Source organism: Calypte anna, chromosome 10 (genome assembly GCF_003957555.1).
Source record: "Calypte anna isolate BGI_N300 chromosome 10, bCalAnn1_v1.p, whole genome shotgun sequence".
Taxonomy (NCBI): domain Eukaryota; kingdom Metazoa; phylum Chordata; class Aves; order Apodiformes; family Trochilidae; genus Calypte; species Calypte anna.
This window is the reverse complement of record NC_044256.1, coordinates 12,161,843-12,188,455: the sequence shown is the minus strand read 5'-3', so window position 1 is coordinate 12,188,455 and position 26,613 is coordinate 12,161,843. Positions and strand designations below refer to the sequence as shown.

The 26,613-nt window shown below is 38.9% G+C and overlaps 1 protein-coding gene across 1 annotated transcript in view; it reads right to left on the bottom strand.

The window, feature by feature from the left end:
- SH3GL3 (SH3 domain containing GRB2 like 3, endophilin A3) overlaps nt 1-13,870 on the bottom strand; it is a 47,231-nt gene extending 33,361 nt beyond the window's left edge. Inside the window, exon 1 of the mRNA XM_008491989.2 lies at nt 13,732-13,870. Coding sequence (XP_008490211.1) covers nt 13,732-13,776 — 45 coding nt within the window. The 5' untranslated portion in view covers nt 13,777-13,870. The remainder of the gene's footprint in view (nt 1-13,731) is intronic.
- Nucleotides 13,871-26,613: the final 12,743 nt, after the last annotated feature.

Below are 26,613 nucleotides of genomic sequence, written 5' to 3'. Positions count from 1 at the left end.
TCCCAGAGCACAAAGAGTTCACTCAAGGAAGGGGGCAGGACCTTGTTCTGGAGATAAAGCAAGGCTAGGATGGTCTCGATTTAGGGTGCTGCAAGTTGTCAGGCAACTGCACCCTCAGTCTTATGGCAACCAGCTGTTAGAGCTGATCCCATCAGCACAGCATTTGCATATGCAGTGGAAAAATAGACATACTAAAAACAATCTAGCCATCCACTGAAGTAATCTGACTTCTTTAATGACCTCTGTCCTGTTTTACATTACCTTGTCCATTCAGTCCCTCATCACTTCTGTCTTCTTCACATGACATCTGGCAATTGTCACAGTACAGTGAAAGTCTAAATTTTTCCGTATTCTAAAAAATGTTAGTATATTGTCAGCCACAGTTCTGGGAGAGTGAACTACTCCAATTCAGAGCTTCTAAGATGAATCTATTGCACTTCATGTTCCCATGACATTATTCAGCACAATGGCCTGGAATTAACTCCAGAAAATGGATCCTTCCCTCTTTTCTCAATGGATTCTTCACTCTATTCTCAGGTTAAACTGCTCCAACTAATTCAGTCAAGATGGTTCCCACTGGCTCTCATGAAAACTCATGTAAATACATCACTGATTATAGCACAGGCCTCAACTTTGGAAGGTCAAGCCACCTTTCAGCAGACCCAGAGCTGTCTATGGATGTAAAGCTGAGCAAATACTTCAAGGCTTCATGGATTCAAAGCCCTGGGCATTACCCTGTAGCTAGGTCCAGCATAGGGTCTGACTTGGAAAGAGGTGTGAACAGAAAAATGTTGCAATCAGCTAGCCTGTAAAGTAACACATCCTAGTGTTGATATCTCCTTTACAGCATTTGAAACAAAAAATAAACCCTAGTTCTTCAAATAAGAGACATCAGTCAACATGTAAATCATAGCTTCCATCTGCAGGACAGGCAATTAAAAATCTTCATGTAACCAGTTTTTTCTTCTTGAAAACAATTAATGGCACTGCATAATTCATGAATATCCCTCCTTAGTGCCCACATGGAAGGCTAAACAGATCACATATTCACAATGATGTCAGAGAGCTCAGTCAAAATAAGGGCCAGGAAAAAAAAATCAGATTTTTTTTATTCAGTTTAGGGACTGACCTAATTCTGATTTCTATAGTTAGAATACACTTACAACATCTTTACTGAGGTCAGACCTATCTCATTATAAATCCTAAACCACAAGCAGAAAATCTGAGCTTTAGAAATTACATGGCAAATACATTTAAGTGCCAAAACAGACTGACCACAGGAGCTATAACACAGATAAGATGTGGGCACTTTTAGTAGTGATTTCCAACTTTAAGCTCAAAGCTTATGTATGAGTTTTATAGTCTTAAATTTGTCTAAGCTCAAGAACTTCTAACACTAAAAAACATGCCACGAGTAGTTTAGAGTAGCACTTTTTGTTTTTAAAAGTTACCATACCGCTATGGATTTATCTAAAGTAAAAACTTCCTCGGCAGTGCCACAGTTTCAAGTGACAGCTTCAGTGAACCCATTTTATCAGTAAAAAATGCGGTCAAGATCATCTCCTACAGAGCCCCAGGTGAGCTGTATAGAGGAAGCAGAAAAACAAGACTGTCAGCCAACGCTGTATATAGCCAGATGCAGAGGGTCAAAACCATAATTTTTGGTTGAATTGGTTTAGAATTACTTCTCTTCACATTAGCATACTACTGCTCATCACCACTTCAGCATAATGGTTATCAGCAAGTTTACCTTGTGAGCATAAAAAGTGACAATCTCCATTTATTGCTTTTTCAGAAACTATTTTCTATCAGGCAGTAATTCTTACTGAATTCCATTCCCACACAACCAAGCTAGAGATTTGTCCTTCAATGTTAAGAAACTCCTGCTTACATTTTTATCACTTACACTAGCCTTGTGGATTTTATTAAGTTACTATAAAATGGAATGCCAACTCCTTCTCTTACCCTGACTTTTTACTGCACATTATTTTTATTTAAGTGGCATCGTTCTTGCTTTTCTGAGCAGTCAGTTGTGTAGTTTCCACTGCTTTTAGTACACTGTGAAACACCCACACTCTTCTGCCATGCACTCTGTCCCTGTCACTTGCTATTCAAGGCAATTCACCTGCTCCTGCTGTACACAGATTGCAAATTTTCTCTTTGAATCCACAAGGGGTTTTTTTCTGTTTGTTTCCTCAGCTTGAGGGGCTTCTTGCTTGATTGTTTCCCTTTTTAAAGCCATATTAGTTGACATTTTTCACAAGCATTTAAGTTCACATTCAGCATTATATCACTGTGAAGCCATCTGATTCCTGTTCCTCAGTCCACTAAAAAGGCAACTGAGTTTTAAATGGTATTACAGTCTTATTACTCCAATATTTTGAAAAATCCAGCAATATACTAAGTATTAGATACAACACTAAACTGCATAATATGAAGAATCACAGTTTTACAAAAATTGAAATCGCTGCTTGAGAAACCAAGTTTGTACTTGGAAGAGCAAGTGCTGATGGTTTTCAAGCCTTGTAGAATGATGTGTGTAAAATAAATTCCCTCACTGATGGGAATTCCAACAACGTCTGCAGTACCCAATACAATTCACAGTTACTTTTTGGATTATGGAAATGCATTTTTAAAAGCATTCAATTGCTGTAACATTTGAACAACACTTTGAGCAATCCTGGTGAATGCAACAAATGCATCTTCCGAATGCAAAGTTAAGTCGGCAAAAATTGAGTTTTCTTCTGCACAAATCTAGAAGAGCAATTTTGGCCAGACCATGTATGTATTTCAGTCACCTACTAGAATAATAATATGCATTCCTAGGGATAGTGTCCAGGTTTCACATACACCAGTGCTACTCAGGACGAGCATCATTCCACACAGGGAATTTCCAGTTCTACAAATCATGCTCAGACACACAAAAGCCTGGAAACTGAAAGTCACAATCTTTCTGTCCAAAGGTTTAGAGATGATAGGAGAGGAAATAAAGGTTACATATACACAATGTGTTTATACAGAATAAAGGAAATGGTGTCATCAGTTTCCATTTATCAAGGTAAAAATTGGGGCCCAGAACTTTCAGAGACAGAGATAAGAGAGTTCACAGCTATGAGCTTTAGGGATACTCAAATTTTAATGTATTTCAAGATTTTACTGATATTATATTAACTGTAAATATATGTATACACTTCGAATGTTGAACAGATTTTGCATAAAATTAAAATCTTGGAAAAAAGATTAATTTGCTCTACTTTTGGAAAGAAGCTGGATACAAGAAAAATATTGTTCTACCAAACAAGTCACATCCCAAAAACCTGCTAAAGCCTGATGACATCTCATTTAACTACAAATGGCACCAGAACATTGCCAACATCTGCTTCATTGGCCTGCTCAGCCCACAGCTCTTAGGCCAGACACTGTTGTAATTTGACTCTATGAATATGTATAGACTCTATAAACTCCATAAATCAGGCTTCTATAGCAGGCAATTCCACAGGTAATCCACGACTCTACAGAAGATCAGTCTGTGTGATCCCAACTTTTGAACACTGATTTCATTATATATCCTAGAGTTCATCACAGCCATAAAAAAAAAAGATATCTTTGGGAAGTTAGATCACTTTACACTAACATAGACATTTAGGTTGGGACCACTCTAAAATTGTGGATGTTTCTGTTTTCCTCTCCATTCTTATCTACATCCTGGTTTTACACATTATTTTCAGGGCTCAGTGGTTTCACCAAAGGAACCTGATAACAGCTGAGGAAATAAAAAGCAGAAAATATTTCTAGCACGTGATAGTATGCAAACTTCAAATCCTAGTGTTCACTGTCACCTTCAACTGATTCCAGTGGGAGGACTGAACGAAGCATTTAGTCAAAAGCTTTCTGAGGTCCCAAATTTAACTTTGACGTATTACAGCAATCATAAGACCTCAAACTGAAACTGCTTGGGTTTTATTCTCCTACCACCTAAACAGAACCAGATCATATTTTTTTATTGTTTATCTCAGTTATTAAGTGCATCACTGTAAACCATCGAAATAGCTTATGATCATATAAAGTATCTCAGTGAGTAAACACCCAAGAAAAGACAATGCATTGATGTCTAAAAAACCTTTCATTTAAACTGAAAAGGAAAATACTTTGTAGAAACCATTAAGATTCATCTTGTTGATATAAAAGGCTACACTCCCTCTAAGTGTATGAGGAAATAACAGAAAAATACACGCAGTTGAAAATATAGTCTGGGATCTTATGTCACTGAAATAGTTTTACACAATGGAAGGGCAACAGAGGATTCTCTGCAAGAGAGCACATTAAATGGCAGCATGAAGCTGGGAGACTTTCTGTGTAATAGCAATTGGAAAAGAGAAAACACAGGGTCAGAGACTGGAACAAAACAAAAATTCACACAAATCAGTTAAAAGTAAGAGTGAACTTTCTTCTGAGTATACTCATTCTGGTAGCCAAAGCCAATCTGTCACCATTCTCTGATAGTCTTCCCCAAAGAACCAAACATTCTCCCTAATATGTGTCACAGAATAGTTTTGCAAACTGCACACCTAATTTCTTGAAGAATCAGACACAGAAGCTCCTGATGCAAACCCCAGCAGCCCAGCTGAGTTTCCTCTTGCTTCTTACAGGTGTACAAATGATGAATACCTCCTCCCTCTTACCTGTCAGTACTACACATACCCACAGGGACAACCACCACCAGCAACATTTGGGCTCCTCAGTGCCTGCAGTCCCTTTGTGAACAGAGCTCCTGTACCTGCCCCACGCAGAGAGAATGAAAGCAGTGACCAAGTGCATGGTTTGAGAAAGCCTACAGAGCCTAACTACTGATTAAAGTATCCACCAAAGACATATTTATCTTGGAGACTCTTTTGCAACATACTTCCTCCAATACAAAGGTATTTCTACAAGCAACTCCCTTCCTGCCTATGCATACCATTCACCTGTACTTGCTTGCACGCCTCTCTCCTACTGTTCACCAGGGGAGTTTTCCTTCCTATTAAATTAAAATATTGTGCCAGACATTAGCACGAGATTTCATCAAACACTACAAGAAAGGGAAAGTTCCACTGAGGACTGTTGGTGGTCTTTTGGTCTATGGAGAGCTGTAGGAGGGACCAGGGAAGTGGAGAAGTTTGTTTGGTTTGGTTTGTTCTTCCCAATCCCTCGCAAAAGCAAACAACAATCTAAAAAACCAGCACCACCTCCAACACTAATGAAGAAATTTTAGGTGTTTAGTACAATCTACAAGGGAAAAACTGGCAGGGAGTATTCAGATGCTAAAGCTATAAAACAATAAACAGTTAATCTTAAAGGTAAGTAAGAGTTGGTATGTTCCAGTGCCTCCGGGCAGGCATCCAAGCAGCTTACACCAGAAACAGAATTCATCCTGACATCTTTAAACATCTTGCTATTTTCTTTGGAAGGAATTTCTAGCAGACTGCAACTGTTGGTTCTGAATGGATGAAAAGTTTGAATCTTTGATTAATAATTCACTTTAAGGGGGTTTCATCCCCTCCCACCATGTACACAAATACGGTGACCCCAGAGCCAAGCTGACAGGTGCTACATTCCCTGCAGGAAAGAGGAAGCATTCCCATGTTGATGGCATTCTCTGAGCATGCAGACAGCAGAGGCACCAGATTTCACTCTTTAGCTATCTCAAAAGGGCTGCAAAAGGGGAATGCACAATTTTACATCAAAACAATGGCTTTCAAACCCCCGATCCCACATCTTATTTATGGCACTATGTAATTTTTTTTTTCCACCCACTTATTCTCTGCAGGGGAGATATCATTGTCTGCAAATCCAAGCTTCTAAAACATGGTTTGTAAGTTCCAAAAGGATATTAAACCAGTAAAGTTAGGCAGTGGAAATACCACACTCAGCTCTGCTGAATTTTGAGTCAGTGGCATTACAAGCAGATTCATACAGAAGCTTTAATCCAAAACCATATTTACATTCTGTATTTATCCATAAATCTTACTCATATTAAAACAGAATTTAAAAAAGCACAACAAAAACAACAAAAGAAACCCCCCCCCCAAAAAACCAAAACACAACAGCACTTGTGGCATAGTTCTAGATATCTTTTCAAACTCCAAAGCATAATTTTAATGGCTGGGCATTGCATCTGTAGTCTGCCAGCACAAAATTTACTTTTGGTTCTGCCACTGACCAGCTTCTTAACCCTGAGGTGATGTTACCTTCAAGTACCTTCCTTATTTGCATCTGTTAATAGAAAGGCACAGAAACAGGAAGACCCACCTGCATTTGCAAAGCACTCACAAGGGAGCAAAGGGGCTGCTACTACCTAGGACCATTTATATCTGGTTTTAATATTTGATTTCTTTTCTGTTTTAAAAAACAAAAACAAAACTTAAAAAAATTACCTATTTTTCACCTTGGATCAGTAACCTGACTGCACAGTGATGCCAATGACAGAAAAGAGAATTTTAGAACTCCTTGGTTTCCTTTGTGTCCTGAATTCTTATAATCATGTTTCCTAACCAGGCCAATTTCACTGCAGTTCTTCTCATTCCTTAAACACAGGTAAAGTATCATAAATGTAATTTAATTGGGGTAGTACAGAAACAGAACTAATTCTCATCAGAAGCTTGGTATTATCCTTTCAATAAAAAGAATGCAAGGCCAAGCTATTTTTGTGTTTCACATACACAGCTGCTGCTATCTGAGATGCTGCAATTAACTGGTATATTCTGCCATCAATGTATACAACCCTTAATAACTTTAATAATAGAAACATACATAGCAATAGGACACTAGGGCTCTACAAAATAGAATTCCAGATGTAATCTAGCATTTGATTAACCCTTTTCTACCTGGAGTTGTTAAAATCATTGTTAAAAGCAAATCTTCAACTCTCAACTAATCACGAAACTCCAGCAACAGCTTCTTTTCCATAAACAGGAAAGAAACCAAGAATAAGAACAACACAAACAGACTTAGACAAACAGAATTAGACTGTTGCAATATATAGGGTGGAAGTGACATGAAGATAAATAGAAGCAGTTTGTTCTTAACAGTATCGTCATAAGATGAAGGATGGGATTTACAGGGTTCTTAAAGAAATTTAAAAGCACAAGACCTATTTCGTAACTTGAATTCTATGTGTGATTACAGGAAGTGTTGGTAGTTGGATGGCACAACAGACAAAATATTTTCTAAAAAACACTTCTATTTTCAGCAATAATTTGTTCTGGAAATGCAGCTATATTGTGCAACTGAATATATCCAACTTTCTTATCTCAACAGGAAGCAAGCACTTGGAATGAGGTTTTATAGGCCACATTCTGCTCTCAATTATAGAGTTAGGCTGCACATTCCTGTTTAAGGGACCCTTCATTGAGCCAAGCCAGATTTCTATCAGTATAACTAAGCAGAATTTGTTCTCCTGCAGTACATTGTAAGGTCTGTCCCAAATTCTGTATTGGAAAGCAACTTCTTGGTCAAAATGTATCTGTTCAAGATATTTAAGCAACTTCAAGTAACACTTAGCAAATTATGCCAGAGAAAATCTTAATGCAATGCTGTTGCTGTGGTTCCCTTGCCTATTTGTTTTTCGGCATTGCAGGACTCTGAAGAGGCTGCACTGCAATCCATGACCCAGCATGTGCTGCAGTGACTCGGGCACCAGCAGGAGCTAAGGATGGAGTGCCAGCTCCTGCTCCAGATTCCAGGATGCCTGTGCAAAACTCTTCAGCAAAGCCAAGAATCTATAAAAAGAAATGTGTTCAAGGAGAAAGTTGACCTTCTATTCCATTGTGCTGCACTGTTTTCTACTGCAATGCCATTCAGATTTTTATTTATTAAAAATTTATGTGCAAAATACACCTAACCTCCTTGGAAATTATAGCTGCATTTTTGCTAGATTCCCAGTTTACAGCATTATGATTCATCTACTGCAAGCCTGGAGAGCTGCATTGTTAAAGGCTGCAGAGGCACATGATTGATACCTTCTGCTAATCTGTATGCTGACTGAAGCACTCAAAGTTTTTTTCCTACATTTATGCCTTCCTTGCAGGCTACCTAACAATTGATAAATACAACTGTAAATACGTCTGTAAACATAAAACTTAAAATCTAGTTTCTCCGCTCCTACCAGCTCTAGAAGATATGATATTTAATACTGAAAATCTGCCACAAGGAGCTGTCTTCCTATTTCCTACCCACCAGCCTGGTTTCAGTGTAAGCAGTGAGTGGGCTGCACAGCCAGGAGTCAGCCACCTGCCTCAGGAGTGACTTCTCCTTACTACAGCCAAACAAAAGGGATGCACTGCAGAATACTGTCCCCTTGCTTCACTCCATCCCCTCCTCTGCAAATTCATGCTGATCTTTGCCAGAGGAGCACATTTCCCTCTCTTTTATTAAAAAGTTTGCTTTGATAGAAATTGCAAAACAAGAGAGCCTTCTTTCACAAGCACTAATTTTTCCTTCAGAAAAACCCAAACACTTCTTCAAACATTTCCACAAACCCTCAGCCTCTGCTCACATTGTCTTAGATAAAGTTTATCACCTACATTATGGTTTTATAATTATGAGATTGCATAACAACAGTCTGCAGCCATGACAAGGGTAGAGACAAACGATACTGTTTAGAAAATTAAATAGCTACATATACATAAATAATGTTGTTTTTTAGTCCTCCCCAGTGGCTGAGAACTTAAACTCTTTTCTGAAACATTTATAAGTATAATTTTCTGTATATAACATCTTTAGCTTATATAACATTCTGTTCTATAACATCTTAGACAATAAGTTAACGTCTTTTTCACCACTGTCCATATTCTGTATACGTATCTAACTCTGCCCTAATCCTTAATTCTGTAAGATTTGCAAAAGAGTACATCCAATTATTTTACTATGACTAGGTAAGGGATAGAAGTTTGCTGCCTAAGGACTTGGATTCTTCTTGGCCAGTTCAAGATGGATGTGAAAGGACAGTTCCTCTAAAAGACTACATGATAGCAGTATATAGTCCTGGGAAATAAATATATCTCTATGTAATCAAAAAAAGAATTTTCTTTTCATGTCTGGCTGCCAAGTTCAAGTTCTCTTTGTATAAAAACTTCAGTCTTCAGTTTACCAAAGAACTTCCTTTGCTAGCAAGCACTTGTGTAATTAAATTGTTTGTTTATGAGCACAGTGTCAACATGGACTTAGAAAAGGCTTAAATATTATGTCTAGGCTAGTATTATTTATTTACAACACAGCAGAAAAGAAAAATAGTCAGGAGAAGAAGAAAAAAAAAGCCACAAAAGCTCCCAATCACAAGACTTATAGTGGAATGATAATGTCTTCATTCTGGTCTGGTATTCCTTCCAACAGACTGGATCAAAATGCCACATAAATCAAAGGAGTAATAGCAGAAATCTCAAAGAGAAGAAGCAGCATCCCTGCAACTGTTGGTGATACCCAAAAGTTTTTTTAAAATGCTTTTTAAAACATTGGTTAAAAAAAGTGCAGTACTTGAAAAGACAAATGCCATGCAGCATATGCAAGAGATGAGAGCACAGAGCATGTGCAACATTAACACCCTGTTAGATCCCTTTCAGAAGGCAAAGAAGTTGTGACAGATTTTGGTTGTCTTGGTTAGAAAATCTGCTCTCCCTTAGACTCTATCTATAGGCAACAGAGCCAGCTCCTGATTCTCAATCTTTTGGACCCTCTATTTCTTCACTCAAAGCAGAAGAAGGTTTAAGAAGCCAGTGTGCATAGGTAACAGAACTGCTGATGCCTGCACTTCGGGTAAGATATTCACAATAATTGGCAGTCATGTGTTCCCTTAAAAAAAATTACTTATTTCTACTATCACTGAGAAGCTAAGCCTAATATGTACACTATGTAGAAGCTGTTGCTAATGAGGCTGCTGCTATACACACAATTTAGCTACAACTAGTGGAAAAAAAAAACAACACAACCCAAAAACAACCCACAACAAACAAACAAAAAAAGACAGCACATGTGAATTCAAGGTCAAGAGCACATTTCCTATGCCAGCATCATTGCTGAGCTTTCAAACCATGCTAAGGGAGGGAGGGAGGGAGGGAGGGAGGGCATCAGCTCACTAGCCTCCAGCTATGTTGAAAAATCATGCATCTTCACACTGAGATACGAGCCTGGCTGCAGTTTTAGAGCACAGCAGAAATTATAATAGCATCTGCTGCCTATTAAGGCTCTCTTATTCATTCTCTGTGCTTACTGCTTTTCTAAACAGAAACACCACTCTAAAAATACTCCCAGTATGCATCAGAAGATGCAGTCCTCCCACCATCTGGGTTATCCCACATGCACAACAACCACAAGAACAAGGCCTACAAGAACAGCAAGCAAAGATTCACACACCTACATCAAAAGATTTCAAGCTGAAAACAGGAAAACAGATAAGATATATCAGAAGATGAAAGTGAGAGAAGAAGAATGCTCATCACAAACAGAACTCCCTGAAAGTTAATTTTTAAAAATCTATTTGAAAATAGAAGGGGGAAAAAAAAAAAAAAGCTGAATTTTATGAGATTTACACGAGTTAATCAGCTCTGAGAAACAGCCTTTTCAATCAGTGAGAGGTGGTAAGACACCACACAGATTGTACTTGGTACTTCATTAGTCAGATGAGTTACAGTCAGGGGATCATCACTCATACTAAATGGACAGAATGGAAGCAATCCTTATTCCAGTCACTAGGGTGTTTCATTTTAAACTTATAACCTAGATAAAAGCATAGTAAAGAAAATTCTAGTGTACCTGAAAGCTATTATCTATTACATAACATATACAGAACCTTGGGGTTACATATAATTTCTGGGCCTATCAGTTCTGTGATGGTAGAGAAAGCACTAATAGGGGTACTGGAGCAGAATTACAGCTTTATATACTGGAATATATAGAAAAACAGCAGTCACTCTGAGGTGCAGAACTTGCTGCAGTAATTCTAACACTTAACTGTAACTGAAGATGAACAAAAGAAACAACCCCAAAACCTCAACTGCATTTATAAAATAATATTTTGGCTTTTTTTCCTGGACCCTCTAAATTTGGAATTTAAACCTATACACAAGAGTGACCCCCATTAGTTAATACAAAACTTGTATATAAAGATACAGAGAAAAGGCAGGCTTTTTACAAAAACAAAACCAAGATGCATTTCTTTTGCAAGTTGTGCAGGAAGTTCAGCCTAAGTATAAAGAGTTGGAGAGTATCTCCATATGTTTCATTCTACTTGAACTTTCTGTAACTACGTATCTATATGACTCTATGTTTCAGTTAAACTGTGGTTTATTTCCATTAAAAAGAAGTCTATTTTTGCATGGAAGTAGTATCCTTTGAGAAAATATGGATCTTGTCACTTCTTTGATATATATGTTCACATTTCTGGATTAATTGTTAAGTAGAGACTGTCTTAACCCACTAACATCTTCCTTCAGATTTTTTTTGTCTGTAGGTTTGTCAGCCTTCAAATGTTATTCTTATCCCTTAATCACATGTCCTGGCTCTTGTCTCATTCCCTTCAGTATTCCTCAATGTCCTCTGGGAAATTTGCCAGTTTCTGTCATCTGCCCCTGTTCTCCTTTGGGAGCACTAAAGGAATTAATTTCATTCTTTCCCCAAACAATTTCTGTCTCTGCTGTTAACAGTTACCCTTGGCATCTCTCTCCCATTCAATACACAAAGGTATACTTCTCCTTAAGTGATCCTGCAGTACTTGGGGATTTAAGAAATGTTCTGTTGAGAAATCTCTTTGATGTTCTGTAATTTCTTGTTTTAGCATTTTGTAAAAGAATGTAGCTAAAAGATGGATTGTGACTACCTTGGTTTTGCATGTCCCACTGCAGTGTTGTTGGTTTCAGTATCTGTTTGGTTGCACCTTCAGGTATAAGGGCATGACTGTGTCTCTGTGTGTCAGAGATAAAGATCCCTTACTTAGACTTGGATGTTTTGATCTACTATATACATGCTATTTCTTCTGTTGGTATTTTTCCAGTATTACCTTGCCCAACATCTTATCTCAATTCTTCCAGAATACACTCTTAAGAAGTGTCTTGTGTTTCTTCAGGCACAAAAAAAAAAAAAAATATATATAGTTACAGTATCTTTTTCACGCACACTAATTTGCTACTAAGTTCTGTTTGTTTCACTGCAGAGAAAGATTTTCAGCCAAGTTCCTTGCTCAGTCCTGCATCTGAAAGTCACTGGAAGCTTTACCTTTGACCCACCCTCAGAAGTATATTATCTGAGTTATGCATCTCAGTTCCTTACTGTAATGAATACTGGAAGTCAAACCACAACTTTTCAGTAACCATAGAGTCAACTTTAATAATTCCTTTTTGCCATTGCTACTACTTTTATCAGATCTCCTTTTTATTTTTTTTTGTTGTTGTTGTTCGTGTTGTTTTGTTTTGTTCACCTGACATCTGGGCAGGATTAAGCAGTTTGCACTGTTTCCAGTTGCTAGATGAGACAGCACTTGTTGTGGTTACCTCTCTAACTTTCTCAGTTAAATACCTTCTGCTTCTTTAGTTACAAACTCACCACAGCTGAGGCTGCATCACTTACCAACATGTTAGTTGCAAAACAAGCCAAAATCTTTAAGAAATTTTCTTTGGGTTTGCTTATGCTGGAAGTCCCACCTTTTCTCAAAGAGTGAAAGTTAACTAAAAGATACATTTCTCAAGATGAGTACATAACATGTAAGAAAGAGCACAACTGAAAAGAAACATCAGATATAAATATTTACTGTGTCTATACCCAAACAAAGTGCACATTCTGCATCTGGCCTGCTGACAAGCCAAATGTCTGAAGGAAGACCTAGAAAACTGACAGCTAAGCACTCAACCAACCTTGACTTTATTCACGCTCACCCAGAAGAGAACAGTTCTCTGATTTGACTGAATAGGTTACAGACACAAATTTTAGTATAACCACTATCCCTAATGGAAGACAAGAGAAACAGGGGTCTGTCAGGCTTGGAACAAGCAAACAAAGTAGCTGAGGGTTCCAAACATCTTCAGTGAGAAGAATCCCACTGGTACCCCAGTGAAGCCCCTGCACCCACACGGCTGCGGGTCGGCACTGTCAGGCTATGGAGGGCAACCAGTCCACATGCTTGACAGAAAGGGGGTTCTGCCTCAAGAGAAGCCCGTGACTTGGAGAAGGATGTTGCAAAAGAGAGGAGGAGAGAAAGTAGGAGATGAAGGTTTACCTGGGGAAGGAGAAGAGCACAACATCTAGAAAAGGAGGGAAAACACCAGAAACATAGGATAGCCTCTATAGGACAGATACACGGTAGGATGTATCCAGGCAGGATAACAAACCAGTTGTTTGTGGAAGGACACAATGAACTCTTCAGGTGAAAGCTCCTTCCCTGCAGCTTGCATCTTTAAGCGAGGCCTCAGAGTACAAACACAGCATGAAATAACAAATATTAACAACTCAAGGAGAGACCCGATGCCCCAAGTGAGAGAAAGAAACAGTCAACCCTCTCTTGCAAGGATCAACACAAGACACATCCAGAAGAGCAAGGACCTTGAGATGAAGCTGAGGGAAGCCCTCTCCGAGGTGCCACAGAGCCATGCCACCAGCTAGAAACAGGAGATGGGGGACACTGCGGGGGCGCAGGGCGAGCCACCCACCAACATCACAGCCCCCTCCAGGCTCTGCCACCGCTCCGGCCCCGGCAGCTGCTGCCCTTACCTGGCTGGCCTTGTGAAACTGCTTCTTGAGCCCCGCCACCGACATCTTTCCCCCGCTGCCCCCGGCGCTGCCCGCACCCAGCGCCCGCCGGGTCCTGCGCCCGGCCCGGCCTCGCCTCGCGCTGTGTCACCCGCGGCCCCGCCGCCCCGCGCAGATGGAAACATCGCCTGGCGAGCGGGCCCGGCTCCTGACACCCCATTGGCCGCCGCCGGGGCCCATGCAAATGAGAGAGGCAGAGCCGCCTGCCCATTGGTCGCTTGCCCGTGATATGCAAATTAGAGTGCTCCGAGCCGCCCACGCCGCGGTGTTGCGTGGAGACGGCGGAGCAGGGGAGGGGCGGAGGGGGGGGGGAGCGCCGCGCCGCGCCCAGCGGGAAGGGAGAGGGAGGGAGGGTGGGTGTCAGGGGGACCCTGGGGACGGGTGCCACCACTGCCACAGCAAGGCCATCCCTCCGCTCAGCAGATGCCTGCTGAAGCACCGAAGGGCCTGTCTGTTGGCTCTCTGCTTCCATCCGACTCCTCTTACTTCTCATAATGCTCCGGTTTTCTCTTTGTAGGTTTCATTTCTGATGTTTTCGGGTGGCATCTCTAGCTGAGCTCGTTCACACCAGGTCTGCTATTGTGCATCATGAATTAATTGCAGCTTTTAACACTTGAAAGATCTTGCAGTGGTCCCGAGTATGACGGGTTGGTACTGTACATCAGAACCGAACCCACTTGGTGTTTTTTAACTCCCTGGCTGCATTTATGCTGCTCGAGGTTCAGCAAGGCACAGCCTCCCACCCCCCGCCTCCCTCTTGGAGGAGCAGATGTACTCGAAAGAGCAAGACTGAAAGAATGGTTTAGTTGTTTCCTTGGTTGGTATAGGATGGATTCATTATATCCTTAAATAGAGCAGTGTATCAGCAATGTGCTTATATAAATATGAGATGTGGTTGTGCCTACACTGGTGAATGCATCTCCAGGTTGTGCTGAGATCCCGAGGAAGATGTGCTCTGCCATGTGCTGCCTGATCCTGGCCTTGTAATTCATCGGAAGCTCACGCATGGACCTGGAAGCAGTTCAGAAGCACCTTCTGCTGGCTGCAGCAGGGCTTGCTCACTGCCTTTTAGTGGGTTAGAAGAGAAAGGTATTTCCAGTGCGTGTTATAATTACTTCTTTATATTAACAAAGAGAACAGTGATAAAAAATACAAGAACTTTCAGTCATGTTATAGACTGGGAGAAAGGAATCACTGTCCCACCTGTCACAGTTATGTATCACCATGAAACAAAGTGCAAAGACTGAAAAAATCATGAGCTAAGGAACTCCTGTTGGCAACTACATGACAAAGGACTCTCTGTACAGGAAAGGCTGAAGAGACAAAAGGGAAAACAAATAGGATGGCACCAGTCAACAATTGGTCTGGAAGATGAAGTGGGAGCTGAAGTCCCAACAGGTTTTTGGACTCAGTAATGTTTGAAGGATGTCTGCAATCATTGTGCTGTCTGGTGACACCTGTGGATAGCAAAAGCTGAATTTCATGATTACACGACTGGCACCTGATTTTAGCACCAATTTCTTCTCCTAATTGCTTGCTCCAGACAGCAAGATGTTAACTATCCAGACCAAACTGGGAATGCCTTAAGTTAGTGATGCACTTGTAGAGATCTCTGGTGAAAAATAAAGCCTAAGAAAGGGGAGTTCCATAAAAGATATTACAGCAAGCCCTTAGTGTATCAAGGAACTAGGGAGAGAAGGTGACTTTGACTAGTTTTTGACTTCAAGAAAGGATGGACCAGTAACAAAAAAGGAAGGAGTTTGCAATAAGTCACTGTGGAGAAGAATCAGTGGATTATGGAGTCACTGTGGCTTTTAGCTGTAAAATTGGATTATATAAAGAATGTAAGACTGTATGACTACAGCTTCATGGTTTTGGGTTTTTTTAAATCCTGCTTGTAACCTTAGCAGCCTGTTGTCTCTCTACTGAAATAATACAAGAATTTGGGAGTGGGAAATGCCCTGTGGAAACTCAACTTCATAGCCTAATTGTCCAATGACACAGACAAAGTGAAAACCTAATTAGTGGGCCAACTTGAATGGTCCAGGTGTTAATGATTTGGTTTGAGACACCTTGAAAAGGAGACTATTACTAAGTTCAGGTGTAAGCAAGAGTTATAGCTGTTCATCAGTAATATATGCTGGCTAAGCAATGTCTAAGAGCTTTATAACTATAGACATAGTTAAATCCTGTAGAAAAAAAAAAAAAAGAAAAAGGATTATGATTTGTTGAAAGATGTTCCTTAAGTTTCATGAAAAGTTACGAATTCAGTCTGTAAAACGAGGAACTGTCATAAGCAGAACAAAGGCCAGGACATAATTCTACATGGGCATAGTGAAAAATGCTTCACAAAGGCTGGAAAAGGGGTCCTCAGGGCAAAAGTTCTAGATGTCTGGATATTCAAACAACAATTATAGTCCTACTACCCAGGAGATCTCAAAGTGTGTGAGAACAATAGATGATGATGACTCAAACATGTTATTGAACCAGATGTGCTACAAATGACAGTGAGATTTGTTCACACTAAGAACTCCTAACTGGGCTCAGATCAGGGCAATGACTAGAAAATATTCACTTGCTACTTATATGGGAGAACTGGTCTTGAAAATTGGTCCCTTGAAATTCAAGCAAAAAAAAAAATGGGCAATACTAAACAGAATTGGCATGGATACTTGTAATGACCCAAGTAACTGAAGTAATGTATAACATAGTGTCCCACAGTGCAATCCAAAGGACTACAGCACTGAATGAAATTGCTCCCAAATTTCATCCATTTCATTATTTTCCTGCTGCAAGCTCCCAAGTTTGATATTGCAGGACAAACCTGGAAGCTGATACTAGGAAAACAGTGCCAACAGCAAACTACCCCAATGACAAGGTCAGAAAAGAATCCTTCTGTGCAAACATATCCAAGATAGTAAGGACATCTCCAGAGCCTTTTTTAGCACTGTTTCTACATACTTAAATGAAAAAAATATTTTAAATTAAACAAAACTGTTGGTGCTATGAAAGATGTTGGTGTACAGAAGCAGGCTAACACTGTGCTTTTTCTTCTAGAACACAGACAGGCAGTCCTGCATACCACAGCACTTTCTTTCTGTGCAGATAAAGTAGCTCAGGTATTCCTGACATGGTTTTGCATTGCAGTGTACATTTCATAAGAAAGGGAAAAGAACAGGCAGTCTTCTTTACACAGCCAGCACTGGCCAGAACTTGGAAAGCTCCCCATTCCACATGGATGCTGCTGGCAGTCAGAGTAGGAATACATGACCCTAGGGCCAGTAGACACTCTGGCTAACCTATTTCATTTGTTTAGGATGCTTATGTTTTCTCCCCAGATTTTCTAACTAAACATACCGAGTGAATTATTTTTGGCATATGTGATTGTTCTTCTCAAGCTGAATTTCCATATGTATTATTTTACTGTAATCCAGATCTTTGCTTCTCGTCTCCTTCCTGTGTTTGTATTCCACATTGCTGCCCCATGATCCCACAGATACTTTATATCCTCACTTATTTTCCTAAATATTTGGCTGTTGTTCTGCAAGTGTCAGTGACAAAACAAAAGCTTGTTAGGTCTTATGCTATTAATAAATATGGTGCTAATTATATACCTTTTAAAAAGACACACCAAAAAAATTAATTAGCTCAAAATCTGGATGTATTTTTTGCAGTTACATGTGTGTATACTCTGAGTAGGAATTCTAATTTTGAAAACTCACCAACCTACTTTTTTGTGCATGCAGCTGGGTCACACTGCAACTTGTAAAAATTGTGCAATCCCAATCTTTCAAACTATAGTATGTAGATGAACTTCTGAAAAACTCCTTCTTGGAGATCCTGTACCTTTTAGGTGCTTATGTTGTTTCTGGTAACAGTAAAAAAAAATTTTTTTTTATTTTTTGCTGTTGATGTATACTTAGGGACTATGTTCTCCCAGACAGCTCCAGACCGTTTAACAAAGAATTAGTTAATGTGGGAATTAGAATAAAGATGTGAATTTCCAAAATTACTCCATGAGATAAATCAGGAAATAATAGAGTATTAGTGATAATTTTGGACACCCAGACCATTTTTCTTTCCTCCATGCCTGAAATTTTGAACTTGCTAAGCCACTGGGGGCTGGGGGGAAAAGTGTGATGTTTTCCTTTGGGAAGGTCTATTTGTCATTAATGGAAATATTTACGTTTTCTGAGTAAATTGCAAAAAAATTCATTTCAGCTTCAGATCTCCTCGTTTTCAGCGCAGCATTACTACTCCTCACGAACATTTGCTTTGTCTGCTTGAGCCTCACTTTCAGCTTGAATTCTCTCACGGAACTACAACTCCCCTAATGCATCTCTGTCCATGTGGGTGCCAAGGTGGCCTCGCTGGGTGCCTGTGGCCAGGGCTGCTCCGTGCAGCACTGTGGGAGATGGAGGCTGAGCAACTCGGGCAGCTCGGAGGGGACAGGGCTGCTCCCAGGTGGAGCTTCTGGAAGTACAGAAAGGTAACAAATCTGTGAAAAAAGGCTGTGAAATGGACTTACAATTTGTTTCATGAAGGGGAAAAAAAAAAAAAAAAAAAAAAAAAAAAAAAAAAAAAAAAAAAAAAAGGAAAAAACCCCAAGCCAACTTTCTTCTTGGAAAATACTAAAAATAAATATGTAGCCATCTCTGAACTGAAAGTTCTTACCCTCTTTTCTGGGGTATTATTACCTATTAAAAAATTGTTAAACCTATTAAAAAACTTGTTCAGTTTAAGACAAAAACAAATGTTGGTGAATCAGAAATAGCCAGATAAGGAACATCCCTCTTTTTGCTAGCCTTTCTAAAGCAGCAATATTCCTTCCTATTAAAGAGTAAGGCACAATTAACTGCAACTTAGAATTAATCAACATGGTAATGCCAGAAACCTTACTCTGACCTCAAAACCTTGCAGCCTGAGTTCTGTGCTGCTCTTTCACAGGTGACAACATAGAGCTGCTCCTCCTTTTCTGCACACAGCTGCCTGTGATCACCAGAGAACAAGGATGTTTTCATTGTTGGCATTTGCATGGCCAGCACAAAATTTGAAATTGAACTTGAAATGTTGCTGGAAAACTGAAAATGCTGAAAAAATGCTGCTAGTTTCAGGAAGGTGGACAGAATAGTCACCTTCATGTTGAACGCCCTATCAGAAATGGTGAGGGCTGTTTTGAGGCAGAATGTTGCAGCCCTCTGGTATAAAGTGGATCCCATTTACTGTTTGAAATCCAGTCTAGAATTTCACTTAACTGCTCTTCAGATACAGAACAAAGCTTTAAGTATTGTTCTAGTAAGTCTTGGTCTTTATAATGATGTTTTTCAGTGAAAAATTGACAAGCTGAAAAATAACACATGCTGTTTTGCCTTCCCTAGAGAATGCAATGCACAAGCTTCTTTGATCTTAATTTATTCAGCTTTATCAAGAAAAAATATATAAGCAGCAAGAAATCTGAGTAAAAATCTGAACACAAACAGTATGTAATAAAAGGAGACAATAGTAAAAATAAAATTTTAAAATCCATTGGTTTATCTTCTCAGTGTATAAATATATGTCTAATTCTACTTTAAATCGCTTTATAACATGGGACAGAAAGTCATGTCACCTTTGTGCCACTGTCCTTATATAATACACAATGGGAACATTTCAAATATTTTTACTGATATTTAGGAGCAATTTGAATATCAGTAAGTATCCTGTAGCAAGTTTGTGAATATTCAGACATACCTGATTTTAACAAAACTTTTACAGCATGGATGTTGTTTTGCTTTCAGTGTAATTTAATAGGTCTTTTGGGATCTGCCATGTTTTAACATCTGGGAATCATCACATGTTGTCTCTTGATCAATGAGGCAACAGGAAAGGCATGATGTGACACAGATGTTAAATATGGCAATACTCCATGGACCAACTGGATCACAAATGGGAATGATCAGACTTTAAGAAATCTGATTAAGATTCATTGACTGGATGCAGTTCAGTATTGTTTTTTTCTTGCAGTCCTTACCTGTCCTGACTGTTATAGGGTATTGTATGGGTATTATTTTAGAAACTGGTTCATTTGGAGGAACAAAATGATGGAACTGAAGACAATGACTTTTACTGTTAAGTACTTTATAGGAAGATGAATACAATTTGCCAGGTCCCTGCTGTCTCGTCGTGAAGATTAATGTCTCCTACTGTATAACTCTGCCACTCCTTGTAAAACAAAGAACACACAAATCAAATCTATTGCATTAGTTTAAGCATCGTGGTTAATTGAGTAACTGCCACCATACTAAGAAAATTTTTCTGTTCTCCCTCATATGCTAAGACATGTCCTGGGTTTATTCCTTCGCTGTTAACCATGAATGCCACCTTCTGGCTACGTCCAGAAACACCCTGGAAGAACGACAGGGAAGAAAACAGTTTTCATTCCACTGTTACCAGACAACCATTTCAATTAAATACATATTAAAAATGTGCCAAATGCAGACATGTTTGCTCGTTGAAATGCAAAGGCACTCAGATATTTACTTTTCTAAAGAAACAATATAGTTTAAAACAATAAACACGTCTGTCATTGACTTTCAGTAGAAACAACTTGAAAACTGTTGTGTTTAGAAGTAGCAGCTGAATCAATATCATGAATGAAATTCTGACCTTACTGAAGCTTTCAGGACTTTTGCCACTGACTTCAGTGGGATCCAAACTTTCAGCCTGTAAAGCTGCTCTTGCTCAGCTGGGGTTTGAATATTAAAAAGATTTTAAAGTAGGCCAGGTATATATTCTTCTGCTATTCAGTGGTTACAGGATTTTAAAGAGGAAATTGGTCCCGCAAAACAACAATAGTAAAGGTTTTCAGAGTCACAGGGTTTCTTTGTCATCAGACCAGATTAGCTGTTGCTTTTATTGCTTGAATTCCAATAGACTTAGAGTTGTTTAGTGTAGGTAGTAGAGGTAGGAAAAAGCCTGTCATATGTCACACCAGAACATGGTTCTTGAAGCAATCATATTATTGTGCTAAAATGATATACAGACAGCAGTAGCTGAATCCTCTGCAGTTACATTTTGCTTTAACTCTACTGCATTTAACTTACCCCTTATTTTTTCACCTAGCTATTCCAGCTGTGTGATCTCTTGCACTTACATTCTCAAGTCATAGTTAAAAATAATTTCAGTGAGCCAAATGCTTTAGATACACCAGTGGGAAATCAGGCACCTCTTCTTACCTTCTTTTTGGTTGTGCCTATCAATTTCTTTGCTGTGTAAAGTATAAGATGGTAGAAACTGTATGCAAATCACTTAAACTTAATGTAGACACTAGACAACTTTTAATTTGCCTAATCTGTGATTCTAATATTTTTAATGTTGGCAGATATACTCATTTCAAGGAGTCAGCAAATCAGCAGATATTGGAAAAGAGTAAAAAATAATGACAGCTGCTGTATATTAATAACTGATGTCTGACTTGTTTGATAAAAGTAGTTTTCCCTAAAATTAAAATCTTACTATATTAGTATGGAATATGAGAGCAATGATGAGAGAATGGAGAGAAATGAATTTTCTTATTTTTCCTTTTAAAAGTTATGTTAAATGCAATGATTTCTATATGCTGCACATCTGTGGTTTTTCTGCAATAAATAAAATCAGCATGAAGATTTATCTGATTTTTTTTCACTCCCTACTTTAGAGGAAGAAAACAATAGAAAATTTTGGAGGATTAAATCAAAGTTAAACTACAGCTCTGCTCTTCCTACAGTGCCACACTTGCTTTTTTTTCCTGATAGATCATCTTGCAAATATGACCCAGACACTGACACAGGGAAGGCAGGTACCCACTTCCTCAATCCATCTGTACAAATGTCCATAGAGTTTGTTATTTTTCTCAGCTGATATCTGAGAGATCTGTAAGAAACCATTTATAATTTTGACATGTACATTACCTTTTGACTTATATACTTGGTAATGGAAGGCACGTGAATCCCACCTTTTTTGTTTTCTTTTTCTTTTTAACTTTGACTTAAAACATTAGAGGCTTTCTAAGTACTATGCTAATTCCTTTAATGTGCCACAGGGACAACAGTGTCTTTTGGGTGACTTCCTAGGTTTTTCAAGGGGAAGGAGGGGCTGAGGAGAGGAGTGCTCAAGGCAGAGAGAGAAAATTGTTACACCGTGAGATAAACTGTTTCAATGTAATGTTAGTGATGCTATCTCCTATCTGTAGATGGCAGTGATCTTCCACTGCCTGCTTCGGGAAGAACGAGGTGGTGGTGCTGAAATCCTAAAATTAAAACCACTATGCAAAACAGATGTGGGGAAAATGAGTTGTGAGGTTAACTTAATTCTAGATACCAATCTTCTTTTTAAATTCAAGCCTACTTAAAGAATATAGGAAGATTCAGCCCTTATTGTATTTCCTTTGTGTAGTTAGAAAATGTGTTATGCCATTTAGAACCTTTACATTTCTGTATAGAAAGCTTTTGATAACAAATTCCAGAAAAAGATGTCTTGGATGAAAGTCCTACATTGAGGTGCTGGACACCTTGTACATACCTTTGATACACTTCATTATTTTAAACAGGTTCACACAAATCATATCTACATTTTTCCTCCCAAACCTTGCTGGGTACTTAGCTATGTCCTTCAGCAAGCCTCTACCAGCTATTTAATTTTTAAGTGTTTTTCTCTTGACACTTACTTTTCACTTTCATTCAAATAGAATGCAGCAAACAGAGGGTGTAAGGCTGTCAGAGTATTCCTTAGTGAAGGGCATGATGTGAAGTCTGTGAAGTCAGAGTGAGAACTTCTCTTCATTTCAGTGGCCTTAGAACCTTGCCTCCCAAAATCTACCTTGCTTGGTGACTGGCAGCAAGAATTTTCAAAGTGTAACAGCCCAAGATCACTTTTAGTCATTATTTTCAGCTGTGGTTTGCTTTTTTCTTAGTTATTCTGCCTGTAGGATTTTAAAATCTGATCCATTTCATTAAGATCAACCTAAAAAAGTTACAACATTTTGAAGTTCTATTTTAAGTGTTCTATTTTCAGATTTTAGATGGTATCTAGACAAAAAAATGTAGATGAGGGGTGTAAACAGATTTCAAAAAGCATCTAAATACCAAATAGCATTTTATAATTTGCTTCTGAAGATTATAAATATCAATGAGACTTTGGCTTTTCTGGGGAAGAAGATACCTACAAATGTGTGTATATGCAATGTGAGACACAGAAAAGGACCCAGGGCAGTTGATTTTTTAATATCCGTTGTTTTCAGTGGAAAGAGTAACACTGTGAAGAGGAAAAAATACAAAATATTCATCTGTGTCTAAGGCAACCCAGTTTACTTAAATGGCATCAGCATTAGGTACCTTAGAGTGACTCCAGGTAGAGATATTCCTCAGCTCAGTTTTGCAGCATCAGTCACTGTTGTTTCACTGCAGTTGAGTGGAGTCTTGTCACTGGGATATGACCAGTGGCAATTTTGATAACTTCCAGTGCAGAAAGTCAGGAGAAATTACTGTGCATCATTTAAATAGTTTTTGGAAAGCTTAGCTGGGAGTCATTTCCTTTTGCACAGGAACATATCACATCCAATATTTTCTGGAACAAAAAGGACATATAATATTTATCCCAATAGCAAGCGTTCCACTCGTTCCAGTAGGAAGATAAAACAAGGTACCTGACATCACTGCCTTAAAAGCTTTCTGTGCATGCATCCTAGATTTCCTCCTCTGAATTTTGTCATCTCTTTTTTGCCTTGCCAAATAGCTTTTCCTCTTCCCTACTGACCACATTCTTTCGTTCTTTGAAAAACTGCAGCAGTTTTACTATCTAATCTATCCATATTGCTTAACCTGCAGTTCTGCAAAGGGATTTGTTTTATAAGTGAATGCTTCATCTTTCATATTCCATCATTAGAAAAATAAAGCATTAATCTCTTCCCAGTTTGGAGTACTCATAGTTTCATAGTATGTATTCTCTATAAAAAAAAAAAATTTAAAAAAAAAAAAGAAAAAAAAAAGAGAGAAAGGGCAGCTAAGGAAGGATGTATGGCCTTATTCTTATTCCCTGTTTATTTACACAAGTGCATGTGGATATATTCAGATTTGCTCTTTTCCCTCACACTACTGGCAGACAAAATATGGCACAATACAGAAAATTAATTTTTTTTAACCTGCTCATATTGTACCCCCCCTCCCAAAAAAAAGACTACTGTGAGATATTAAGTAAAACTTAGGTTTAATATATCCACTCATGCTCTAAATGCACTGGTAGAGTCCCTCCTTTGGGAGTTACTCTCAACTACTTCATGAAAATGTCAACATCAGTATTTTGTGAAAAGCTCAGTGCAGCAAGTCTATGGCTCAGTTTGCTTTAGATACACTTGCAAAATTGCAACATGAACTCCAAGTGTGCTGGGACTCTGCATAACTCTCCCCCAGCTTCCAGTCCTGCTGCCTGACTTGCACTGACTGTGTCCTTCCTCCCTTCTGCTTCTTCCCATTCCCATTCTCCTCCTCCCTCTCTTGATGTTGCTAATTCATTCCACATGCCCTTGAATATGCACCATGGAAGCTGCTGTTTTGCATTCAACATTTGTTTATCCTGGGCCTTATCACAGTATCTGAGAATCTCATAACTTTCACAGATTTTTATCCTCTTGAAGCCTTTGTGAGACAAGGAAGTAGCAGTCAGTGTACAGGTGGGGAGTGGTCACCCTGCAGATTAAGTGAGGTGCTCAGAACCCTGCTCAGCCGTGGGAGCTGTGTTCAAGTATTTCTTGGCTCCTGATCTCCTGTATAGATTGAACATTCCTGTCAAACTGCATCTCCTGTAATGCACCACAGTCTCCTTCAGCGTGAGGATGGGCCATCACTCTGTGGCCTTTTTGGCTTCAAAGACTTCTGGAATATATGGCTTGGCTGGGGAGACTCTTTCTGCGTCAGAACAGGGACGTGAGACACAAATTCAGAAATTTCAGAGAACCCCATTGTGACTTTTCAAAGTCCAAATTTATGGATGGGTAGAAAAGGGAATGTGTGTGGGAACTGGTTCAAGTCTCTGACCTACATTTCCATTCCCTCACAAGAAAAGCATTGTGGAAGGGGGAAAAAAAAATCAAATTCATGCAAAGCAGATACTTTAATCAAAACCAGTTAATAATCTAAAAAATGTTGGCCTCTGAGGAAAATTCTGCAGTGACCCTCGTTGTATGACACACTGGAAGAAAGAGCACAAAGATTTCACTATGGTTAGTGCTTCCTCCTCATTTCAGAGTATCTGCTGTGAGGACAGAATACTTTATTTTTTTCAATAAAATTCACCTTCCAGTCATCATCACAGTTAGAATAGTTTCTTAGTGTTGAGTTTGATTTTATTTGATTTTTAAATTTTTTTTTTAGTTGCCAGTATAGAAGAATGTGTATCTGTGTTTTCCAACTCAGAAGGGAGTCTTCCAAAGCAGGGAAAGGAAGGATCACGTAAGGACTGAGGGTACCAACATGTGAAATTTGGGTGCCAGATTATTAAGTATTCTGATTAGCCATGAGATGAAGCTCCACACTGCACAGCTCTGCTGATACTGAGGCAGTGACCTCTGAGGCTCTCATGTGACAGGGCTGCCAAAGGGCTGTCTGGTCCACCAGGGTGCCACTTGCCTTTGATTTAGCTTTGAGTTTGAGGAATTCTTTCTTTCAGCATAGTAAGAAAATCCTATTTCAAATTCATTAGTAGAGCTATCTATGCTCTCTGGCCCCAGTGGATAGATCCCAGTAACTAGATATGTATTTTCCATGGATGTAGGTAGTGATTTTAAAACAAACCTCATGCAGATAGATCTCTGGTTCTCCTTGCTAATGAAGGGAGACAGGAAAGAGAAGAGAAATGGAATATATAACAGTTCACTTACCTGAGAAAAGCTGTGCAGCTGGGTGTGATCTGTTGTGTAAAGCAGAAAATATGTGTGTAATCAATTGTACTCTCTTGAAACCTTAAAAAATAGTGGCTCGTAGCAAATTTCATCACAAAAACTTGGGGATAAAATAAACATTCCAACTATTTCTGCACTTTTATGCAGACAAAATACAGTCATGACATATAAAGTAAAAAAAAAAAAATAATAAAAAATAAAGGAACGTAACTGAATGAAGTGTTTGTATTTGTGTAAAACTACTCTGGCAGTGAGCCCATATCTCCTATTCTTAGGACTCAGACTCCTTAGCCTCATGAAAATGTTCCAAAGCTGACACAGAGGAAAAGTCTGCATTCTGCTGCAAGCATAACTTCCACTGAACTGTGTAAAAATAAGGCAAGATACAATGTCAGCTCTAAGAAGAAAAGGTTAAATTAGTCTTTGTACATTTGCTGGGTATTACATCAGAAAACCTTTTTTTTATTTTTCAGTAAATCACCTTAGTGCTATTTTCTGTTCAGTATTAAAAATATTGCAGTAGAAACAAAAGGTTCTAGATATATCACAGAACAGTGAAGGCAGCATCACGATAATCGACATTAAATATTTTAAATGTTACCAGTAATCAGATCAGAGGGATTAATCTGTCTGCTGAAGTTTCATAGAAATTGACTCCTTTGCCTCTGTGCTCAGCTACATGAAATCACCCACATAACAGGAATATAACTTCTTCTCTACTAAACATTGTATGGAAGAGAGAGAATTAAGAGGAAATTGTTACCTTCTCCATCCTCACATCAATTTAAAGCTGACTACTGGACAGTCAGATGGTGTGCAAGGAGCACTGTCCAACTAGTTTTAAGGACTGTGACTAATGCTGAGCTATACAAAAATAAACAGCATCAGCTGATCGACTGAACGTAACACAAAGGGCATTGCACCTTGCTGGA